The sequence below is a fragment of the Oncorhynchus tshawytscha genome, linkage group LG13 (assembly GCF_018296145.1).
Source record: "Oncorhynchus tshawytscha isolate Ot180627B linkage group LG13, Otsh_v2.0, whole genome shotgun sequence".
NCBI lineage: Eukaryota > Metazoa > Chordata > Actinopteri > Salmoniformes > Salmonidae > Oncorhynchus > Oncorhynchus tshawytscha.
This window is the reverse complement of record NC_056441.1, coordinates 61,321,193-61,340,426: the sequence shown is the minus strand read 5'-3', so window position 1 is coordinate 61,340,426 and position 19,234 is coordinate 61,321,193. Positions and strand designations below refer to the sequence as shown.

The 19,234-nt window shown below is 42.9% G+C and overlaps 1 protein-coding gene across 1 annotated transcript in view; it reads left to right on the top strand.

The window, feature by feature from the left end:
• LOC121839098 (neurobeachin-like) overlaps positions 1 to 10,061 on the top strand; it is a 44,958-nt gene extending 34,897 nt beyond the window's left edge. The window contains exon 2 of the mRNA XM_042296093.1: positions 9,990 to 10,061. Within this exon, the coding sequence (XP_042152027.1) occupies positions 9,990 to 10,031 (42 nt within the window). The 3' untranslated portion in view covers positions 10,032 to 10,061. The remainder of the gene's footprint in view (positions 1 to 9,989) is intronic.
• Positions 10,062 to 19,234: the final 9,173 nt, after the last annotated feature.

Below are 19,234 nucleotides of genomic sequence, written 5' to 3'. Positions count from 1 at the left end.
TCTTCTAATATTCTATGTGGTGTGTGTGTGTGTACCTACAGTATGTGGTGTGTGTGTGTACCTACAGTATGTGGTGTGTGTGTGTACCTACAGTATGTGGTGTGGTTTTGAGCTCAGCAGGCCTGTGTGTGTATGTGTTCTGTAATCTGTAGCGACACTCCCCAGACCTCCTGGTATTCCTTTCACATCACAGCCCCTCTTCCTTTCCACCAGATGTATTTCTTGCAAGATTGCTTTTTAATTTTCTCTCCTGCTCTGGACTGGCAACGCTCGCTACTCAACCTGTTTGACAATCTGAGTATTCACTGGAAAAGAGATGGAGAGAGGGAGAGAGATACTCACAGGAGTAGAGAGTGGCAGGAAGATAGAAGGGCAGGGGTTGTGTGGAGAGGAGTGAAGAGGAGAGGAATGGATGGAAAGGAAAGGAGAGGAATGGAAAGGAAGAAGAATGGAGAGGAAAGGAACTGAGCTGAGAAGCCTTCAGATGGGGAAGCAGACCTGTGTCTCTGTCTCTCACAGTGAGCTGTGAATGTGAAGTGACTTGATGGGTTAGGGAGGTAGAACACAGTGTCTCTGGGAGCTCTCTGTACTGACCTTAGGATCCACCCCCAGGGTGTGATTAATTGGTGGACAAAATACTAAGTGGTTTCTTACTCTCGCCTCTACTGAAGTTTAAGAGAAGCAGGCCAGGATCACTGGCTTTGATGTGCTTTTACCCAGCACACACACACACACACACACACACACACACACACACACACACACACACACACACACACACAGCATGGCTGCCAGCCTATGGGCTTTAGTATGAGGCTGGCCAGAGATGAAAGAGACCTGCTATCTGTTGATTGGCTGTTCAGCTTAACAGGCCCTGCCACGGACCAGAAGGCTGGAAGAGGCCACTTCATATAAAGTATGTCATTAGCATGTTACATGTCTGTTAACCTGTCTTTGTCTGTGCAGTGAGGCAGCATGATCAGTGGGGCTCTACACTTGCAGCTTTGTGAGGTTTAATGAGGTTTCACCAGAGAGGAACTGTCCATAGTGCTGAAATACTGACATGCAGCTAGTGTCTGTCTGTATGGAGTCAGACGCACTTTCACTTTTCTTCATCCCAAATGGCCTTCATTCCCTAATTAGTTAGTTTCTTTAATTAAAGATTAAAATTGCACCATTGATTGTTTTTTTATATTTCTTTTTTTACAAAGAACAGCTCCACACTCGTGCCCACCTACCCCAGTCCCACCCTCACATTCCATCCCGGGAAAACAATTATGAATAATAATAAAAATAAATACATAAAATAAAATACTATTAATATAAGGTGCATAGGCCTACATGTGTCATGGTTTGAAAACAATGAATGTTAACATGTTATAAATGAGACAGTGAATATATATACAACATATACAGTGCATTCCGAGGGTATTCAGACCCCTGGACCCCACATTACTCTTTTTATAGCGCTTTCACTCCAATCCTCGGTAAGTTCTATTTTCAATTCAATTTCCCACTTCTCCCTGTGTTGGCGGCGCACATAAGATATGACTAAAAGTATGAGATTAATAACCCCTTCCGGCTAGGTAGAATTTTAAGCAGTTTGTCCCAATTTAGTGCAATACTTTTGACAAGGACCTATGTTGATCTGCTGTGCTGTCCCTTTTCAGAGACTGCATGGCCTGGTCATGGCACATCCTCAAGGCCCCTCTAGAGCTCCGTTAGACTTCCTTTCTCCTCTTCTGGCTTTGTAGGGTGTACTGGTGTTGATACAATGTCTTCTTTACAGGATTTATGGTTACCTTGATAATCTTGTCGTGTACCTTGGACAATGATATAACATTCCATTTATTCCACTATTTTATACAATTTATTCCATTTCCTTTCAGATAGTAAATGTCATGGCACTTGTGCTTCTACAGGTAATGTTAGCAGTGAGCATTAAGATAAATGAAGCTGGCTGGTTCTTCTGGGATTTAATACATTTCATGTTCCCCCTGATTTATTATGTGGAGAGAAGGTGATGAAAACTACTGATGTTCTTCCCGTCCCTCTCTCCATCTCACCTCCCACCCCTTCTAGCGCTCTTTTTCTCACTTTCTCCTCCCTGGTAATTAGACTCCCTCTTTCCTCCCTCTCTCCCCTCTCATTTCTCTCTTCTCTTTCCTTCTCTCCTCCCCCTTTCCTCCCTCTCTCCCCTCTCATTTCTCTATTTTCCCTATTTTCTCCCCGTTCTCATTTCTCTCTCCTCCTTCTCTACTCCCTCTCTTTTCTCTGTAGGTTGATTTGTTGGTACTCAGGACATCTCTCCTCTCTGCCTCAGAGACAACCTTCCTGTTCTGTTCCTGTTCAATAAATCACACAGGTCTTTCTAGCCCTCACAAAGGATCTACTGATTTCATATAATGACCTGTTTGATAAAATAAATTGGTGCAACTGAATCAGCTGGAGGAGAGGAGGATGGGGAGGACAGGAGGAAGAGGATTTCATGTGTGCGTGCGTTGTAGCAAAGGAGGTGGAAACTCTCACACATGGACAGACATCTGTTTTCTCATGATGAACAGGGGCGGGCCAGGTGTTCATGATGCTGGGTCAGGGAGCAGAGTAATGTGATGCCCTATTGACTGGAAATAGATCTGCCATAGATCACACCTGACTGAGCGGTGGAGTTGATCATTCTGGACCATCTATATGTCCACGTGATAGCATGGAGGAGAGTATACTGTATCTGTGTAGACCTGATCATGTGTTTACGTCTCAACAGTAATATGACTGTAAGCCTCTAATTTCTACAGTGTTTCAACAGAGTTGTCCTTTGTGTTGTTCCTGTGTTTGTTTACCCCGGTGTGATCATCATCACATGCTGTATGTTAATCTGTAATCCAGTCACACAACCTCGCTGGGCTCTGCTGTTTCCCAGTGCTGGGCTCTGCTGTTTCCCAGTGCTGGGCTCTGCTGTTTCCCAGTGCTGGGCTCTGCTGTTTCCCAGTGCTGGGCTCTGCTGTTTCCCAGTGCTGGGCTCTGCTGGCTGGGCTCTGCTGTTTCCCAGTGCTGGGCTCTGCTGTTTCCCAGTGCTGGGCTCTGCTGTTTCCAGTGCTGGGCTCTGCTGTTTCCCAGTGCTGGGCTCTGCTGCCCAGTGCTGGGCTCTGCTGTTTTCCAGTGCTGGGCTCTGCTGTTTCCCAGTGCTGGGCTCTGCTGTTTCCCAGTGCTGGGCTCTGCTGTTTCCCAGTGCTGGGCTCTGCTGTTTCCCAGTGCTGGGTTTATGCACAAAGCTCTGTTTAAACATGCATCAACATTCCACTACTGTCCCCACCCTCCGGTCCAGTGCACATTGTTGCTCCAGCCCTGCACAAACCCATCTGATTCCACCACTCAACTCATCTTCTAGCCCTTTGATCATGCATGCTTGTGCAGGGTTGGAACAAAACTGTGTTGAGAAACTCTGACCCCCCCCGACAACAGAGTTGCAGTCTAAGCCAAGAGGACCATGTGTCTGGATGATGTAGCGATGATCAGCAAGGAGGAGAGAGAAGGTTTGGCTGCAGCAGGCAGGAAGCAGGAGGTGGGTTGTGGCTTGTCTTAAAGGGGAAACCAGTGTGTAACTGGGTTCTCAGATATGTGCTCTGTTCACAGTAGCATCATGGCCTAGTTTACACACATTCATCAAAGCTGCTGTTTAAAAGACTGTTTCCTTTCTGGTGTTACATGGCTAGTACACTGGGACTAAACCTTTTATAGGTGTTTTGGTGTGTGTATGACGTTGACCGTCCTGCTGATTAGAGTATAGATCATGACAGCTACAAAAGGGGGTTTAATTTGTGGGTTTTGCCTTGTGCATTTACTCACACAAGGCTGTTCTGCCAGTTATGCAAATGAGTGAATTAATTTACATTATGTTGGAATGAGGAAGTGGTTCTAGTCCTCAGAGCATCAGAGCAGCTGTGGTGTCCCACTATTCACACTACTACACAGCTTGGACTGGGCTGAGTGGGAGCCTGACCTTTGTAGTCGTGACATTTTGTCAGGTCTCGAGGAGGGAGAGAAGAGCCCTGGGTTTACTCCCTCAGATTACTGGAGTGGCTGTGTTAGATCACACTCCTGCAGAGTACTGAAGATTACTGTACGTGTCAGAGAGACAGAGAGCAGCTTAAGTAGTTTAAACACTATCAGGCTGACCTGATCCGCAATGGTCTAGCCCCGAGTTGTGTCCAAAATGACACCCTATTCCCTATGTAGTGCAGTATAAAGGGAATAGGGTGCCATTTGGGATACAACCCTGGACTTGTCCTGTTATGCTGTTCTGTTATCACTGTGACTTGGTGTAGGCACACAGGGTGCAGACACAATCATCGACCAATCTGTGAGGCTGATCTTTGAGCGATTGGTCTAATTCTTTTCCAGACGGTTTGCTGCTGCATGGCTGCTGTACACATTCTCTGCTGCAAAGAACTGAAAGTCCACCAGGTTTTCTTTTTATTTAGGATGACATGGAAACCGAAACGACACACTAGCATGTGCTGTCTGTGTACTCTGATGATGGATACAGCAGTTTAGCCCGGGCCTTCACAATGGATGCCTCTTAGTATGGAGCAGCTGTGTATTTTTGAACATGTTTTGGCATCTTATATTATTCATCTTGATGTAATCCTCTTTCTCCTTCTCTCTTTTCATTCTCACTAGCAGCTGAAAATAGGAAATCACTTCTAATATTTTTTTTTGCCTGATTTACTGTCCATTGTTTAGACTGGAAACTTACTGAAGATTACATCACTAGTACAACCTACTGCTGTCACCATGGTGACCAAGAATCTCTCTCTCTCTCTCTCCCCCTCTCTCTGGTTCGTCATCCTGTCAAGATGCAGTCGGGAGAAAGGAACTAATCACTGATCAGGATGTTAAGTGTAACAGAGATGAATGGTCAGGAGGTTAACACACAGAAAGAGAGGGGAGAAGGAGAGAGGTTGTAGTGAGAAGAAGTGAGCGGTACTGTAGAGTTAAATTGAAATGGGTATAATTTCTGTTACCGTAATAAGACTGAGCCTATATCTATATGTAGCCTGTTACTTCTAGTAATCCTTAAAACTATATTCTTAGATGGTGGAGGAGGTACATTGTTATTATCAGGATAAAGGTAAGACCCAGATGCAGACCGTGTTGAAGTAACAATATTTATTACAGCAACGGGGGCAAAGGTACAGGACGGCAGGCAGAGTGGTCAGGCTCAGGGGCCGGCAGGCTCAGGGGCAGGCAGAGTGGTCAGGCTCAGGGGCCGGCAGGCTCAGGGGCAGGCAGAGTGGCCAGGGTCAGGGTCAGGCAGGGTCAGGCAGGGTCAGGGGCAGGCAGGCTCAGGGTCAGGGGCGGCAGAGTGGTCAGGCTCAGGGTCAGGGTCAGGCAGGGTCAGGCAGGGTCAGGGGCAGGCAGGGGCAGGCAGGCTCAGGGTCAGGGGCGGCAGAGTGGTCAGGCTCAGGGTCAGGGGCGGCAGAGTGGTCAGGGGGTCAAGGCAGGCAGGGTCAGGCAGGCTCAGGGTCAGGGGCAGGCAGGCTCAGGGTCAGGGGCAGGCAGAGTGGTCAGGTGGATGTGCTCAGGACAGGCAAGGGTCAAAACCAGCAGGAGGAGAAAAGAGAGACTGGGAAAAAGCAGGAGCTGATACAAAAAACGCTGGTTGACTTGACAAACTGGAAACAGATAAACAGAGAACACCGGTATAAGTACATAGGGGATAATGGGGAAGATGGGTGACACCTGGTGGGGGGAGAAGACAATCACAAAGACAGGTGAAACAGATCAGGGTGTGACAGTTATATGTAACCCGACTGTATGTTTCCAATATACATTCATTCTTAATGCAGCTACTCACACAGAGACATCTGGCACCTGGGTGATTGTGGGAGCTAATCAAGAATCTAATTTGAAGATGGTTTCTAAATTCAGAAAGAGATTGTAAATGAAAGTGTTATTCTGCTAATAGAAACAATGACACTCTTATGCATACTAAACATTTCAAGTTAAAAAGTAGTTATTTTCTTTTTCATCCAACCAGGAGATCATGATTGATTGAAGATACACCACCACACTGTAAAACTGACTTTGGACTGCACAAGTTGTTCTTTTCATCTTCAAGGTTTTGTTGATGATTAGACTCCCTGTGTCCTTGTTTTCTCCTCTCTGCTCTCTCCTTTCTGCTGTCCTCTCACTGGCTTCTAGGAGTGCCCCAAATCCTTTTTTGAGGTCCCAAATGGCACCCACAGGGCTCTGGTCAAAAGTAGTGCACTATATAGAGAATAGGGTGCTATTTTGGATACCTCCCTGGAGTTTAGACTGCAGATATTCTGCTGTACTGCTGTACAGGACATCGTGTTAGCTCTCGTTGCCTCTGGCATACCTCAGGCTTACATAATGTGCCTATATTTCTGAATCTTTGATAACCCTCAAGTTCTTCTTCCGTATGGTTTAAACAAACTCAAGCTAAATGTATACGTGTTCTTAGTATTGATTATGCAGTAGCATGGTTTAGCCAGTTTTAAGTGGCTAAAGTGGTGTGTATAATGGCTGGTATAATTACTCTAACAGTCACTGGCTGTGTGAGAGAGAGGCTGAAAGCTTCTAAGGCTGCGTTTAGACAGGCATCCCAATTCTGATATTTTTTCCACACATTGTTCTTTTGACCAATCACATCAGATCTTTTTCAGAGCTGATCTGATTGGTCAAAATACCAATTAGTGAAAAAAAGATCAGAATTGGGCTGTTTGTGTAAACGCAGCCTAAGTGGCTAATCTATGTCCATGTCAACATCCCAAATGCCACTCTATTCCCTATTTAGGGCACTACTTTTGACCAGAGCCTTTTGACCAGAGCACAAAATAGGGAATAGGGGGACGCATCTATACCTCTCCTCCTCTCTGAGCATAATGTCTGCAGTTTACTAGGATGAGACAACTGTAATTAGTCTGCTGCTTGCTGTCTGTGCATGGAGGGATGGAGTGAAGCATGGACAGGGGGATGGAGAGGTAGGAACGAGAGATTAGGTTCAGCCGGGACTGCAGGGCTCTTTGTTTCTCCTCTGTCTCTATACCATGGCCTACTAGTCTGCCAATACATTTGCAGTAAAAATGTTGAGGTTGTTTGCTCAACCCACAATGTAATGGAGAAGCTAGTTCTTGGTCAGAATCCTAGTTCTCTGGTGTAGATGAGAAAGTAAATAAACATGATTGATCTGGTCCTGTTTTTCCTAATACCTCAGACATTATCCTAACTTCAACTGCACACAGTCTGATCTGAAAATCAATTCCTCTCATTGATAAGGACGTTCTTGTCAAGATGGTACATTCCACATGAATACTTTCCCTGGGCTCTGTACTCGAGTACCAGACAGGTATTACCACACTAAGCTCCCTAAGTAATTGATGCCTTTTATAACAACTACTACTGGATCTGAATTCTACTAAAATAAAATGAGGGGTAAATAAATGAAAGGAATATTAACTTTAGACAACGCAGAGTAGAGAGGACAATCGAGAGGAGGGGATGGAGAGAGGAGAGGACAATAGAGAGGAGAGGATGGGGAGAGGAGAGGACAATAGAGAGGAGAGGAGTGGATGGGGAGAGGAGTGGATGGGGAGAGGAGAGGACGGGGAGAGGAGAGGACAATAGAGAGGAGGGATGGGGAGAGGAGAGGATGGATGAGGAGAGGAAGGCAGAAGACAGAGGAGAGGATAGAAAAAGAGGAGATGAGATGGGAGGCAGAGGAGGAGAGGAGACGAGAGAGAAGAGATGAAGGGAGGAAAGGAGAGGGGAAGCAGAGGAGATGGTGGGGAAGGAATAGCAGGAGGTTGCTTCTGTAAACTCTTTATAGGAATCAGTTGTCTGAACAGCTTGGCCATTGAACCACATCAGATTACTCAGTACTTCCCCCCTCTTTCTCTCTCACCCTCCCTCTCTCTCACACTCTTTCTCTCTCACCCTCTTTCTCTCTCACCCTCTTTCTCTCTCACCCTCTTTCTCTCTCACCCTCCCTCTCTCTCACCCTCTTTCTCTCTCACCCTCTTTCTCTCTCACCCTCTTTCTCTCTCACCCTCTTTCTCTCTCACCCCCTTTCTCTCTCACACTCTTTCTCTCTCACCCTCTTTCTCTCTCACCCTCTTTCTCTCTCACCCTCTTTCTCTCTCACCCTCTTTCTCTCTCACCCTCTTTCTCTCTCACCCTCTTTCTCTCTCACCCTCTTTCTCTCTCACCCTCTTTCTCTCTCACCCTCTTTCTCTCTCACCCTCTTTCTCTCTCACCCTCTTTCTCTCTCACCCTCTTTCTCTCTCACCCTCTTTCTCTCTCACCCCCTTTCTCTCTCACACTCTTTCTCTCTCACCCTCTTTCTCTCTCACCCTCTTTCTCTCTCACCCCCTTTCTCTCTCACACTCTTTCTCTCTCACCCTCTTTCTCTCTCACCCTCTTTCTCTCTCACCCTCTTTCTGTTCAACCTCTTTCTCTCTCACCCTTTTCTGTCTCACCCTCTTTCTCTCAGTGTGAACTCTCTCACCCTCTTTCTCTCTCATCTTTCTCTCTCACCCTTTTCTTCTCACCCTCTTTCTCTCTCACCCCCTTTCTCTCTCAACTCTTTCTCTCTCACCCTCTTTCTCCACCCTGAACTCTCTCACCCCCTTCAGATTTTCTCTCTCACCCTCTTTCTCTCTCCCCTCTTTCTCTCTCTCTCACCCTCTTTCTCTCTCACCCTCTTTCTCTCTCACCCTCTTTCTCTCTCACCCCTTTCTCTCTCACACTCTTTCTCTCTCACCCCCTTTCTCTCTCTTTCTCTGAGACTGACCCTCTTTCTCTCTCACCCTCTTTCTCTCTCACCCTCCCTCTCTCTCACCCTCTTTCTCTCTCACCCTCTTTCTCACCCTCTTTCTCTCTCACCCTCTTTCTCTCTCACCCCTTTTCTCTCTCACCTTTCTCTCTCACCCTCTTTCTCTCTCACCCTCTTTCTCTCTCACCCTCTTTCTCTCTCACCCCTTTTCTCTCTCACCCTCTTTCTTTCTCACCCCCTTTCTCTCTCACCCTCTTTCTCTCTCACCCCTTTCTTTCTCTCTCACCCTCTTTCTCTCTCACCCCTTTCTCTCTCACCCCCTTTCTCTCTCACCCCTTTCTCTCTCACCCCTTTCTCTCTCACCCCCTTTCTCTCTCACCCCCTTTCTCTCTCACCCTCTTTCTCTCTCACCCCTTTCTTCTCACCCTCTTTCTTTCTCACCCCCTTTCTCTCTCACCCCTTTCTCTCTCACCCCTCTTTCTCTCTCACCCTCTTTCTTTCTCACCCCTTTCTCTCTCACCCTCTTTCTTTCTCACGTTCTTTCATGCTCTCTCTTTTGCTAGATCTGCTATTAGTTCTTTTTTTTATTTCTTTTTCTTCTGTTACTTCTGTTACCTGGAGAGTTTCTGACCCTATTTTATGCATGTCTGCCTCCATGCCCACCAATCAAGATGCAGCCTCTGTACAGTGTGTTCTCTGTATGTATCACATGCTACTAGAGTCGGCCAATTAATTTCCTGTTGATCTTCAAGAATATAAATATTGATTGTTGGGTGATCGGTACAGTATGCCCCTTCCCCTCCACTTTCCAACCAACATTGGATTTTACATTACATCTCCAATACCCTCACAGTCTCTTAGAGGAAAAAGCCCCCCCTCTCTTACTGAACTAGCAATCATGCCCGTTAATCTCATACCCCCTCTCTCTTGTCCCTTCCCCTCCATTCCTCCTCTCCCCTTCCTCTCCTCTCCTCCCTCTCCTCTCCTCTCCTCTCTCTCCTCTCCTCTCCTCTCCTCTCCTCTCCTCTCCTCTCTCTCTCCTCTCCTCCCTCTCCTCTCCTCTCCTCTCCTCTCCTCTCCTCTCCTCTCCTCTCCTCTCCTCTCCTCTCCTCTCCTCTCCTCTCTCCCTCCCTCCCTCCCCTCCCCTCCCCTCCCCTCCCCTCCCCTCCCCTCCCCTCCCCTCTCCTCTCAGCTGGTGGGGGCGAGTTTGACCTGGAGCAGAACTTCATCATAGCGGCAGCGGAGAGCCTGGGCTGTGTAGTAGAGCTGTTGGAGCACTGTGATGTGACCTGCCAGGCTGAGGTGTGGTCCATGTTCACAGCCATCCTCAGGAAGAGTGTCCGCAACCTCCAGACCAGCACTGAGGTGGGCCTCATAGAGCAGCTGCTGCTGAAGATGAGCTCCGTTGACGACATGATCGCAGGTAAAGGCACATACGCAAGCAGGCACACACACACACACACACACACACACACACACACACAGAGAATACATAGTCCATAGAGCTTGTTCCATGGCCAGTTGCCTGCAGTACAGTAAAGTACCCACTGCAGAGTTCTGGGTGGATGGATGTGGATTAAGTTAATATTTTAAGCATATTGAAATTCCTATGGCTTAAAGGAGAGGAAAGATTGAAAAGAGAAAATGTCATTAGTCACAGTGTGTTTTATAATGAGACTGAGTGGCAGTTTAGAGGATGTTTTTTCAGAGGGTAAGCTAATAGCATGGAATTTTCTTTTGAATTCTGTTGTGAATATGAGGGCATGTTTCTATTGTGGATTGTTTACAGTAAATAATGAAACCCTATCTGCCGGTGAAGTACCAACTCAACACGTGTGTGTGTGTGTGTGTGTGTGTGTGTGTGTGTGTGTGTGTGTAGACCTGCTGGTGGATATGTTAGGAGTGCTGGCCAGCTACAGCATCACAGTGAAGGAGCTCAAATTGCTGTTCAGTATGCTGAGGGGAGACCGAGAACTCTGGGTAAGTTGTAGGAGTAGAGGACTCTGGGTAAGTTGTAGGAGTAGAGGACTCTGGGTAAGTTGTAGGAGTAGAGAACTCTGGGTAAGTTGTAGGAGTAGAGAACTCTCGGTAAGTTGTAGGAGTAGAGAACTCTGGGTAAGTTGTAGGAGGAGAAGGAGAGGTTACAACTTGGGGTTTAGATTCACCTGTTGTATTTGATGAACATGGTTCATATGTTCTCAATCTCTTCCTTACATCTCCTCTCTGTCTCTTCCCTCGTCTCTTCTCTCTTCCCTTTGTTCCTTCATGTCTCCTCTCTTTCTCTTCCCTCGTCTCTACTCTCTTCCCTTTGTCCCTTCATGTCTCGTCTCGTCTCTCTTCCCTTTGTCCCTTCATGTCTCCTCTCTTTCTCTTCCCTCGTCTCTTCTCTCTTCCCTTTGTCCCTTCATGTCTCCTCTCTTTCTCTTCCCTCGTCTCTTCCCTCATCTCTACTCTCTTCCCTTTGTCCCTTCATGTCTCGTCTCTTCTCTCTTCCCTTTGTCCCTTCATGTCTCCTCTCTTTCTCTTCCCTCGTCTCTTCTCTCTTCCCTTTGTCCCTTCATGTCTCCTCTCTTTCTCTTCCCTCGTCTCTTCTCTCTTCCCTTTGTCCCTTCATGTCTCCTCTCTTTCTCTTCCCTCGTCTCTTCTCTCTTCCCTTTGTCCCTTCATGTCTCCTCTCTTTCTCTTCCCTCGTCTCTTCTCTCTTCCCTTTGTCCCTTCATGTCTCCACTCTTTCTCTTCCCTCGTCTCTTCCCTTTGTCCCTTCATGTCTCCTCTCTTTCTCTTCCCTCATCTCTTCTCTCTTCCCTTTGTCCCTTCATATCTCCTCTCTTTCTCTTTCCTCGTCTCTTCTCTCTTCCCTTTGTCCCTTCATGTCTCCTCTCTTTCTCTTCCCTCGTCTCTTCTCTCTTCCCTTTGTCCCTTCATGTCTCCTCTCTTTCTCTTCCCTCGTCTCTTCTCTCTTCCCTTTGTCCCTTCATGTCTCGTCTCTTCTCTCTTCCCTTTGTCCCTTCATGTCTCCTCTCTTTCTCTTCCCTCGTCTCTTCTCTCTTCCCTTTGTCCCTTCATGTCTCCTCTCTTCTCTCTTCCCTTTGTCCCTTCATGTCTCCTCTCTTTCTCTTCCCTCGTCTCTTCTCTCTTCCCTTTGTCCCTTCATGTCTCCTCTCTTTCTCTTCCCTCATCTCTTCTCTCTTCCCTTTGTCCCTTCATGTCTCTTCTCTTTCTCTTCCCTCGTCTCTTCTCTCTTCCCTTTGTCCCTTCATGTCTCCTCTCTTTCTCTTCCCTCGTCTCTTCTCTCTTCCCTTTGTCCCTTCATGTCTCCTCTCTTTCTCTTCCCTCATCTCTTCTCTCTTCCCTTTGTCCCTTCATGTCTCTGTCTCTTCTCTTCTTCTTTGTTCCTTCATGTCTCCCCTCTCTTCCTCGTCTCTTCTCTCTTCCCTTTGTTCCTTCATGTCTCCTCTCTTTCTCTTCCCTCGTCTCTTCTCTCTTCCATTTGTCCCTTCATGTCTCCTCTCTTTCTCTTCCCTCGTCTCTACTCTCTTCCCTTTGTCCCTTCATGTCTCCCCTCTGTCTCTTCCCTCGTCTCTTCCCTCGTCTCTTCTCTCTTCCCTTTGTCCCTTCATGTCTCCTCTCTTTCTCTTCCCTCGTCTCTACTCTCTTCCCTTTGTCCCTTCATGTCTCCCCTCTGTCTCTTCCCTCGTCTCTTCCCTCGTCTCTTCTCTCTTCCCTTTGTCCCTTCATCTCTCCTCTTCAGCCGAGGCATGCGGTGAAGCTGCTGTCTGTTCTGAACCAGATGCCTCAGAGACACGGTCCAGACACTTTCTTCAACTTCCCCGGACGCAGTGCTGCGGTAAGACTTTATTTACACTCTGGACTGGGCTGGGCTGGTAAAATGGACATTCCCTCTTATTATGTTTTGTTTGTGTGAAGAGCTGAAAATAGTTATACATAAACTGTAGTTATCTGTCACTGTTCTATAATATGTTGAATATTTGTTACATTATTCGGTTTAGAGATGACTCTGACGTCTATGATAAGTATCTCTCTCTCTCCCCTTCTCTCTCCCTCTCTCTCTCTCTCTTTCCTTTCTCACTCCAGGCCATAGCGCTGCCTCCCATTGCTAAGTGGCCTTACCAGAACGGCTTCACTCTCAACACCTGGTTCAGAATGGACCCTCTAAACAACATCAACGTAGACAAAGACAAACCATATCTCTACTGGTGAGTAGAACATATAAACCATATCTCTACTGGTGAGTAGAACATATAAACCATATCTCTACTGGTGAGTAGAACATATAAACCATATCTCTACTGGTGAGTAGAACATATAAACCATATCTCTACTGGTGAGTAGAACATATAAACCATATCTCTACTGGTGAGTAGTACATATAAACCATATCTCTACTGGTGAGTAGAACATATAAACCATATCTCTACTGGTGAGTAGAACATATAAACCATATCTCTACTGGTGAGTAGAACATATAAACCATATCTCTACTGGTGAGTAGAACATATAAACCATATTTCCACTGGTGAGTAGAACATATAAACCATATTTCCACTGGTGAGTAGAACATATAAACCGTATCTTTACTGGTGAGTAGAACATATAAACCATATCTCTACTGGTGAGTAGAACATATAAACCATATCTCTACTGGTGAGTAGAACATATAAACTGTATCTTTACTGGTGAGTAGAACATATAAACCATATCTCTACTGGTGAGTAGAACATATAAACCGTATCTCTACTGGTGAGTAGAACATATAAACTATATCTCTACTGGTGAGTAGAACATATAAACCATATCTCTACTGGTGAGTAGAACATATAAACCATATCTCTACTGGTGAGTAGAACATATAAACCATATTTCCACTGGTGAGTAGAACATATAAACCATATCTCTACTGGTGAGTAGAACATATAAACCATATCTCTACTGGTGAGTAGAACATATAAACCATATCTCTACTGGTGAGTAGAACATATAAACCATATCTCTACTGGTGAGTAGAACATATAAACCATATTTCCACTGGTGAGTAGAACATATAAACCATATATCTACTGGTGAGTAGAACATATAAACCATATCTCTACTGGTGAGTAGAACATATAAACCATATTTCCACTGGTGAGTAGAACATATAAACCGTATCTTTACTGGTGAGTAGAACATATAAACCATATTTCCACTGGTGAGTAGAACATATAAACCATATCTTTACTGGTGAGTAGAACATATAAACCATATTTCCACTGGTGAGTAGAACATATAAACCATATCTCTACTGGTGAGTAGAACATATAAACCATATTTCCACTGGTGAGTAGAACATATAAACCATATCTCTACTGGTGAGTAGAACATATAAACCATATATCTACTGGTGAGTAGAACATATAAACCATATTTCCACTGGTGAGTAGAACATATAAACCATATCTCTACTGGTGAGTAGAACATATAAACCATATATAAAACCATATCTCTACTGGTGAGTAGAACATATAAACCATATCTCTACTGGTGAGTAGAACATATAAACCATATCTCTACTGGTGAGTAGAACATATAAACCATATCTCTACTGGTGAGTAGAACATATAAACCATATCTTCTACTGGTGAGTAGAACATATAAACCATATTTCCACTGGTGAGTAGAACATATAAACCATATCTCTACTGGTGAGTAGAACATATAAACCGTATCTTTACTGGTGAGTAGAACATATAAACCATATCTCTACTGGTGAGTAGAACATATAAACCATATCTATACTGGTGAGTAGAACATATAAACCGTATCTTTACTGGTGAGTAGAACATATAAACCGTATCTTTACTGGTGAGTAGAACATATAAACCATATATCTACTGGTGAGTAGAACATATAAACCATATCTCTACTGGTGAGTAGAACATATAAACCATATCTCTACTGGTGAGTAGAACATATAAACATATCTCTACTGGTGAGCAGAACATATAAACCATATCTCTACTGGTGAGTAGAACATATAAACCATATCTCTACTGGTGAGTAGAACATATAAACCATATCTCTACTGGTGAGTAGAACATATAAACCATATTTCCACTGGTGAGTAGAACATATAAACCATATCTCTACTGGTGAGTAGAACATATAAACCATATCTCTACTGGTGAGTAGAACATATAAACCGTATCTCTACTGGTGAGTAGAACATATAAACCATATTTCCACAGGTGAGTAGAACATATAAACCATATCTCTACTGGTGAGTAGAACATATAAACCATATCTCTACTGGTGAGTAGAACATATAAACCATATCTCTACTGGTGAGTAGAACATATAAACCATATCTCTACTGGTGAGTAGAACATATAAACCATATTTCCACTGGTGAGTAGAACATATAAACCATATCTCTACTGGTGAGTAGAACATATAAACCATATCTCTACTGGTGAGTAGAACATATAAACCATATCTCTACTGGTGAGTAGAACATATAAACCATATCTCTACTGGTGAGTAGAACATATAAAACATATTTCCACTGGTGAACTTATAAACCATGTCTTTACTGGTGAGTAGAACATATAAACCATATTTCCACTGGTGAGAGAACATATAAACCATATCTCTACTGGTGAGTGAGAACATATAAACCATATTTCCACTGGTGAGTAGAACATATAAACCATATCTCTACTGGTGAGTAGAACATATAAACCATATTTCCACTGGTGAGCTTATAAACCATATCTCTACTGGTGAGTAGAACATATAAACCATGTCTTTACTGGTGAGTAGAACATATAAACCATATTTCCACTGGTGAGTAGAACATATAAACCATATCTCTACTGGTGAGTAGAACATATAAACCATATCTTTACTGGTGAGTAGAACATATAAACCATATTTCCACTGGTGAGTAGAACATATAAACCATATCTCTACTGGTGAGTAGAACATATAAACCATATCTCTACTGGTGAGCATATAAACCATATCTCTACTGGTGAGTAGAACATATAAACCATATCTCTACTGGTGAGTAGAACATATAAACCATATCTCTACTGGTGAGTAGAACATATAAACCATATCTCTACTGGTGAGTAGAACATATAAACCATATCTCTACTGGTGAGTAGAACATATAAACCATATCTCTACTGGTGAGTAGAACATATAAACCATATCTCTTACTGGTGAGTAGAACATATAAACCATATCTCTACTGGTGAGTAGAACATATAAACCATATCTCTACTGGTGAGTAGAACATATAAACCATATCTCTACTGGTGAGTAGAACATATAAACCATATCTCTACTGGTGAGTAGAACATATAAACCATATCTCTACTGGTGAGTAGAACATATAAAACCATATCTCTACTGGTGAGTAGAACATATAAACCATATCTCTACTGGTGAGTAGAACATATAAACCATATCTCTACTGGTGAGTAGAACATATAAACCATATCTCTACTGGTGAGTAGAACATATAAACCATATTTCCACTGGTGAGTAGAACATATAAACCATATCTCTACTGGTGAGTAGAACATATAAACCATATCTCTACTGGTGAGTAGAACATATAAACCATATCTCTACTGGTGAGTAGAACATATAAACCATATCTCTACTGGTGAGTAGAACATATAAAAACCATATCTCTACTGGTGAGTAGAACATATAAACCAATTTCCACTGGTGAGTAGAACATATAAACCATATCCTACTGGTGAGTAGAACATATAAACCATACTGGTGAGTAGAACTATAAACCATATCTCTACTGGTGAGTAGAACATATAAACCATATCTCTACTGGTGAGTAGAACATATAAACCATATCTTCCACTGGTGAGTAGAACATATAAACCATATCTTTACTGGTGAGTAGAACATATAAACCATATCTCTACTGGTGAGTAGAACATATAAACCGTATCTCTACTGGTGAGTAGAACATATAAACCACATTTCCACTGGTGAGTAGAACATATAAACCATATCTCTACTGGTGAGTAGAACATATAAACCATATTTCCACTGGTGAGTAGAACATATGAACCATATTTCCACTGGTGAGTAGAACATATAAACCATATCTCTACTGGTGAGTAGAACATATAAACCATATTTCTACTGGTGAGTAGAACATATAAACCATATCTCTACTGGTGAGTAGAACATATAAACCATATCTCTACTGGTGAGTAGAACATATAAACCATATTTCCACTGGTGAGTAGAACATATAAACCATATCTCTACTACTGGTGAGTAGAACATATAAACCATATTTCCACTGGTGAGTAGAACATATAAACCATATCTCTACTGGTGAGTAGAACATATAAACCATATTTCCACTGGTGAGTAGAACATATAAACCATATCTCTACTGGTGAGTAGAACATATAAACCATATCTCTACTGGTGAGTAGAACATATAAACCATATTTCCACTGGTGAGTAGAACATATAAACCATATCTCTACTGGTGAGTAGAACATATAAACCATATCTCTACTGGTGAGTAGAACATATAAACCATATCTCTACTGGTGAGTAGAACATATAAACCATATCTCTACTGGTGAGTAGAACATATAAACCATATCTCTACTGGTGAGTAGAACATATAAACCATATCTTTACTGGTGAGTAGAACATATAAACCATATCTCTACTGGTGAGTAGAACATATAAACCATATCTCTACTGGTGAGTAGAACATATAAACCATATCTCTACTGGTGAGTAGAACATATAAACCATATCTTCCACTGGTGAGTAGAACATATAAACCATATCTCTACTGGTGAGTAGAACATATAAACCATATCTCTACTGGTGAGTAGAACATATAAACCATCTCTACTGGTGAGTAGAACATATAAACCATATTTCTACTGGTGAGTAGAACATATAAACCATATCTCTACTGGTGAGTAGAACATATAAACCATATCTCTACTGGTGAGTAGAACATATAAACCATATCTCTACTGGTGAGTAGAACATATAAACCATATCTCTACTGGTGAGTAGAACATATAAACCATATCTCTACTGGTGAGTAGAACATATAAACCATATCTCTACTGGTGAGTAGAACATATAAACCATATCTCTACTGGTGAGTAGAACATATAAACCATATCTCTACTGGTGAGTAGAACATATAAACCATATTTCCACTGGTGAGCTTATAAACCATGTCTTTACTGGTGAGTAGAACATATAAACCATATTTCCACTGGTGAGCTTATAAACCATATCTCTACTGGTGAGTAGAACATATAAACCATATTTCCACTGGTGAGTAGAACATATAAACCATATCTCTACTGGTGAGTAGAACATATAAACCATATTTCCACTGGTGAGCTTATAAACCATATCTCTACTGGTGAGTAGAACATATAAACCATGTCTTTACTGGTGAGTAGAACATATAAACCATATTTCCACTGGTGAGTAGAACATATAAACCATATCTCTACTGGTGAGTAGAACATATAAACCATATCTTTACTGGTGAGTAGAACATATAAACCATATCTCTACTGGTGAGTAGAACATATAAACCATATCTCTACTGGTGAGTAGAACATATAAACCATATCTCTACTGGTGAGTAGAACATATAAACCATATTTCCACTGGTGAGCTTATAAACCATATCTCTACTGGTGAGTAGAACATATAAACCATATCTCTACTGGTGAGTAGAACATATAAACCATATCTCTACTGGTGAGTAGAACATATAAACCATATTTCCACTGGTGAGTAGAACATATAAACCATATCTCTACTGGTGAGTAGAACATATAAACCATATCTCTACTGGTGAGTAGAACATATAAACCATATCTCTACTGGTGAGTAGAACATATAAACCATATTTCCACTGGTGAGTAGAACATATAAACCATATCTCTACTGGTGAGTAGAACATATAAACCATATCTCTACTGGTGAGTAGAACATATAAACCATATCTCTACTGGTGAGTAGAACATATAAACCATATCTCTACTGGTGAGTAGAACATATAAACCATATCTCTACTGGTGAGTAGAACATATAAACCATATCTCTACTGGTGAGTAGAACATATAAACCATATTTCCACTGGTGAGTAGAACATATAAACCATATCTCTACTGGTGAGTAGAACATATAAACCATATCTCTACTGGTGAGTAGAACATATAAACCATATCTCTACTGGTGAGTAGAACATATAAACCATATCTCTACTGGTGAGTAGAACATATAAACCATATCTCTACTGGTGAGTAGAACATATAAACCATATCTGGTGAGTAGAACATATAAACTGGTGAGTAGAACATATAAACCATATCTCTACTGGTGAGTAGAACATATAAACCA